Below are 5,760 nucleotides of genomic sequence, written 5' to 3'. Positions count from 1 at the left end.
GTACTCCCCACAACTCTTTGCACTCACTGCTCTTCGACTTCAAGTGACAAAACCTTTTGCTTCGGTGGTAACAGATGACGAAAAGTTCTGCAAGCACATTTTATACGTGTCATCCTTGCGCAGGGTCATGCTAGAGCGAACAAAAGGCTAACCAGACGTGCCAAACCGGTCAGACTTATTTCTTACTCATCTGACTCGGAGGATTGTTGGGGGTTTATCCCTCCTCAACTAGTTTATAAGTTAAACGGCACCTTCAACTTTTTTGGATTTTTTCTCAAAAATTTCTAACTCAGAATCACAACTATTTGATATCAGTCAGAACCTTTCAGTTCTGAGAAGGAAATGGATGAAGCTAACATCGATAACGTGGTGGTGAATCTCACTGGTGAAGAAGAAATCTCGGACGACGACGATTCACCTAAAGATTCAGAAGATACTTGGAATGTTAATCCTGAAGTCGACTTCAAGTCGTCTACTTGTCTTCAACCAAACCTGGATGGGGATGTGAATGGGTTTTTTTTTTCTCAAGCAATTCAACCTCCTTGTTGCAATCAGATGGAACGATTGTCTATTTCTTCTGCGAATACTTCAGTTCCTCCTCCAAATATCGGTGCTTCTGAAGAAATGGTTGATGATTTGTTGCAAGGAACACCACCAATTCATGAATCTAGTAGCTTGGGGACAAATGCTGATAATGAGGGTAAAGTGTTCGACGATTTTCCTGAATCAGAAGATGAGCCACGCTTTGAATTCACGGGAAATTCGAAATTACAATGCTCTCACAGTGATCAATCTCTTCGTTGTGCTGACTTAGGTGAAGGATCAAAATCAGTAGCGGAGAAAGGTAATAAAGATAGAATTAGTGAATTAACTGATGCCTCAATACATCACATTTTTTCTTTCCTAAACATAGGATATGTTCTACAAACCTGTCTTCTGTCGAGAAGATGGAGGTATCTTTGGCTTTCTCTACCTACTTTAAGAATATCCGAAAACTCTATGGCTTGGAAAATTGATGATAGGTTTGAAGCGTTGAATAGATATATTGTTTTTGTGGATAGATTACTACTTTTGCGTGACAGTTCATCAACTATCAAAACCTTCAAACTTAAATGGGAAAACGTCGGTAACTTCCTAAGTGATTTGGAGTTTAAGTACGACGTATCAAGACATATCGTGACATGGATCATGGCTGCTGTTAAGCATAATGTTCAAGAGCTAAATCTTACTATGTGGTTAAGGGAGGTGATTAAATTGCCAGACTGTTTGTTCACCTGTAAATCACTGACAACGTTGGGGTTTTATGGATTTGGTAGGGATTTGACAGCCTTTGTTCTGCCTGATATGATAGCGTATAATTTCCCCCGGCTAAGATATCTGGAACTTAAGGGAGTCTCACTTGGGGACGAAAACTTAACTAGTAAGCTTTTCTCAAGCTGCCCAGGTTTGGAGTCTTTGGTGTTAACAGATTGCAGTATAAAGTTCGATTTTTCCTCTCTTGGTCTTAAACACTTTCATCTGGATAATTGTGATGACGTTTGTGAGTCAACCGATTACTATGACATCACTGTTAAGTTATCCGCTCCAAAGCTGACATCCCTTATCTGCAAAGATTATATGTCACAAGATTATTCTCTAGAGAACCTTTCTTCTCTAGTCACTGCTGATATTGGAATGAAAGTGAGTGATGATAATAGAGTGGATTTACCAAAAAATGTTTCAGAGCTCGCTACAGAGGTTAAAGAGTTGTACAGTGCTCGAATGGTAAAATTTATAAGAGCAGTCAGCAACGTGACAGATCTTACTTTGTCCTCACCTGGGTTCCTCGAGGTATGGATTGGTATAAAGTTTTAATTCTTTGGTTCGACATATAAAATGTATTTTCAATAATTTGTTATTTTTTAACATGCACTGGCCTGCTACATTTCACTATATGAATTTGTGGTGCGAGGTATCTACGACGCTATCTAACTTTGTAACTTTTGTTTTGCTACCTGTCTATGTTCCAAGGTTGTCTCGGAATCTCTCGACTCGCTAGGTGACCCCTACTTGCAGTTCAGTAATCTACGGTTTTTGAAGGTTGAAACATGGGTGTCAAGCAACTGCATAAATACGATAGCATACTTGGTCAGGATATCCCCTAATATTGAATCTATTTTCTTAACAATTGAGCTGGTACAACTCTCTTCACTGTGAACATACTTAGTTATGTCAGAACTTTTCTTTTTCTTTGTGTAATTATTGTTTTCGTTTTCTGGTGGTGTTTAGACAAAGTTAAATGCAAACAACACAGGAGGCGATTGGATAGTAGGGTCGTTATTTCCTTGCCTGCACTATCTCAAGATTGTTCAAATACGGGGTACCCAAGGATGTCTCAATGAACTTAAGTTCTTGCAAGCTTTGTTAAAGAAAGCCATTGTCTTGGAGAAAGTTACGCTTTTCTATTATAAAACAGACTCACCTAAGAGAGCTACACAACTGATGGGATTCAAAGAGATGCTACTTGCATATCCTAGTGCCTCTCCAAGTGTCTCAATCTCGATTCAGTTGCAGGCGAAATAAAAACTTATAAATTCCCGTATCAAAACTTTATGTAGTATCTATGGCATTTTTTTTTGAAAAGAAGAAGTTTTATTATTAAAAAGCAGGAACTTTTCTTGGGTAACGAGTCCCCAATGAGTCATTCATAACAATTACATTAAGGAAATCAGGGTATGCGTGATCCCAAATGTGAGCTGAGGTGTTGTTGCTGATTCCATTTCCGTGCTGTAGTTATTTTTCTGCTGCAAAGTCTGCAAGTCCATCTGCCACTTGGTTCGCTTCCCTGTATATGTGTGTTATCATATATGGCTGTAGCAGTTGAAGATGTTGTTGTATTTCTTGTATCATATTTTGAATGATCCATGGTACCTTAGAGTGGTCTTTCGAAACTAGGGTTAACAGGGCTTTTGAGTCCGTTTTGAAATGGATTTTGTTCCATTCTTTGGTAGCTGCCATCCTTACAGCTAGGAGTAGTGCCCAAGTTTCCGCCACGATTGCTGTGATTTTTCCAAGGGTGTTGCGACGGCCATAATCGCAGCACCGTGTTCGTTGGAATATGGATGGCTCGAATCGCACTGCTAATGCTTGTGGGGAAAATCTGATCCAACAATTCAGTGTTCCAATTAAAAGAGTGTGGCACCATTAGAGAACTTACTAAATTATTGTCCATATTTCCCAAGCTTGGCAAACGTGCATGCATGGGTATCCACTTGTCCTTTAGAGTGGTAGAGTTTCCATCTCCAATCTGGATCGCACAGTTTTCCTGCACAAAGTGAGCAATTTTGGTTATATTTTTCCATGCAGGGCTAGCTGCTGCTGATGGGGTTGGAATTCTTCTCAGGATCGAGTCCGGGCCCATGTATTTGGTTTTGTAGATTGTGTTGCAGATTGTGTTTGGTTTGCCATGTATTTGCCAAACCCTTTTTCCTAACAGTGCAAAATTGTGTTTCCTTGCATTTCTGATTCCCAGTCCTCCTTGTTTTATTGGTAAGTGTAGCTTCTCTTTGCCAATCATATGCAGTTTTCTGGTTGCCCTATCATGTCCCAAAAAAAAATTCCTGGCAATCTTGTCTATTTTTTGGTGAACATGGGCCGGTAGTAGCTGGGTATGCATAATGTGATTAGTTGTAGGGATCAGACTTGTGTTTATGAGTAGCCATCTTCCCGCCTGATTGAGACATTTTGCCATCCACCCTTTGGCTTTCCTTTCCAGTCTTTGGAGCAGCTGAGCAAAAATTTGGGATGAGTTTCTTCCAATCTTGAAATCCACACCTAAATATTTAGGTGGGTTTGCAGTTGTTGGTATGTTGAACATCTGGGTCAGTTGTCCTGCTGAATTGGAGTAGCTGTGAAAAACTTTGTTCAAGTTGTCACAAGTTTCCTTGTTTGACGTACAGGTAATAAGCAGGTCATCTGCATACATCAAGTGAAGTATTGGCGGGCTGTTCGTCGAAATGCTTAAACCTTTCAATTTGCCCTGATTTTCCAAAATCGCCAAGTTGGTAGATAGAATTTCAGCACACATGATGAAGATGTAAGGGGACAAAGGGTATCCCTGCCTGAGTCCTCTTGTTGGCTTGATGTGGCCTTGTGGAGTTCCATTGATGTTGATAGCATACGTCACTGAAGTTATACAAAGCATGATATATTCCACAAATTTGACTGGAAAACCCAGAGAGCATAGTGTTTGCCTGATAAAACCCCAATCAAGGCTGTCATATGCTTTCTTGATATCTAACTTCATGGTTATTTTTGGATTTTTTGTTGGTGGTGTGGAACGGATATGATGAAATAACTCAGTGGCAATGGCTATGTTGTCATGGATTGCTCTATTAGGTACAAAAGCACTCTGGTATGGACTAATCATGAATTGTAGGATTGGTCTCAGTCTATCTACCAAAAGTTTGGAAATAAATTATAAACCACATTGCATAAGCCAATAGGTCTATACTCATTCACCGAAATTGGATTATCATATTTTGGAATGAGAGTAATATTTGTGTGGTTCAATGGGTTTTCAAGTTCCACTTTTTCAGGAAAATTAGTCACTAGATCTATAGTTTGAGAATTGGTTGTGTCCCAAAATGTCTTGAAAAACTTACTTTAAATCCATCCGGCCCAGGAGCTTTTTCAGATCCAATACTTTGAAGTGCTTTGTGTATTTCCTCCCTGGTTGGAGGCTTCATGATCCGTTCTTGGTGAAATGAGAGATTCTTGGTGTCACATTGGAAAATAGCTCCATGTTTATTCTTGTTGGTTCTGCTATGTATTGTTGTTTGTAGTGTTGTATCATCATTGTAACTATTTGTCTTTGGTTGTACACCCATCTTTGGTTTGTATCCTAGAGCTGGTGGATATGGTTGATTCTGTTGTTGATTGTATCTTTTGTATGGAAGAATCTGGTATTGAGATCGCCATTGTTCAACCACTCAATTATGGCTCTTTGTTTCCAGTATTCATCATGACAGTGCAGGAGCAGTAGGTGTGAATTTCTAGTCTCCTTTTCTTGTTGTAACCAAAACATCAATTCAGTGCCTGTGGTTGTTGCACATTTTGATTGATCCAATTGTATTTGAAATTCCGCTTCTTTGAGGAGCTCTTGTAGGTGACCAAAAGTTTGCTTGTGCCAATGTTGTAAGGCTATGGCAGTTTCTTTCATTCTTATAAGTAATTTCTACCCCACCGAGGTTGGTTCCTCATGCACAAAGTGTTGTTGCCAGGCTGTGATCACAACGTCTTTCATTTGTGGATGGAGAAACCACAAGTGTTCAAATCGGAAACTTTTTGTATGGCTTCTTGGAAAAGATTTTTCATTTAGCATAAGTGGAGCATGGTCTGATCCTATTCTGGGAAAATGTGATTGTGGGTGGATATCTAGCCATTGTTGTGTTGCAAGGCCTCTGTCTAGTATCTCCATGATGAAATTGCCATCAGTTTGATTTTTGGTCCAGGTGAAAGTGTCTCCCTGAAATCCTAGATCAATAAGGCCATGTGAGTTTATGAAATTATTGAACGTTCTGACCTGACCATTAGTAACAGGCCTCCCTCCTTTCTTTTGTTGTTGATCAATAATTTCGTTGAAATCTCCCATAAGGAGCCATGTGATGGTTGGTGGAGTAATCATGTTGTCAAAAAAATTCCACATTGCAGTTCTTGGAGTAGGTTGTGGAGGTCCATAGACACCAGTGAACATCCAAGGTGCTGCGAGCTGAGGTTGAG

General features: G+C 39.7%; 1 protein-coding gene across 1 annotated transcript; it reads left to right on the top strand.

Annotated features, from left to right (window-relative positions):
• The first annotated feature begins 226 nt into the window (after positions 1 to 226).
• On the top strand, positions 227 to 2,938 carry LOC113334976 (F-box/LRR-repeat protein At3g59190-like). Its single transcript, XM_026581200.1, has 3 exons — positions 227 to 1,830; positions 2,011 to 2,175; positions 2,269 to 2,938. Exons 1-3 carry the CDS (start codon positions 343 to 345, stop codon positions 2,560 to 2,562), a joined length of 1,947 nt encoding a protein of 648 aa, XP_026436985.1. The 5' UTR covers positions 227 to 342; the 3' UTR covers positions 2,563 to 2,938.
• The last annotated feature ends 2,822 nt before the right edge of the window (positions 2,939 to 5,760 follow it).

The sequence above is a fragment of the Papaver somniferum genome, unplaced genomic scaffold (genome assembly GCF_003573695.1).
Source record: "Papaver somniferum cultivar HN1 unplaced genomic scaffold, ASM357369v1 unplaced-scaffold_137, whole genome shotgun sequence".
Taxonomy (NCBI): domain Eukaryota; kingdom Viridiplantae; phylum Streptophyta; class Magnoliopsida; order Ranunculales; family Papaveraceae; genus Papaver; species Papaver somniferum.
Note: the sequence above shows the minus strand (reverse complement) of the source record. Positions and strands in the feature narration are given on the sequence as shown.

Excerpts from the sequence above, each read along its gene's own strand:
- LOC113334976 (XM_026581200.1), top strand. The coding sequence starts at position 343 with ATGGATGAAGCTAACATCGATAACGTGGTGGTGAATCTCACTGGTGAA. Across the intron at positions 1,831-2,010 it reads CCTCACCTGGGTTCCTCGAG|GTTGTCTCGGAATCTCTCGA; the intron begins GTATGGATTGGT and ends CTATGTTCCAAG. Across the intron at positions 2,176-2,268 it reads TTTTCTTAACAATTGAGCTG|ACAAAGTTAAATGCAAACAA; the intron begins GTACAACTCTCT and ends GGTGGTGTTTAG.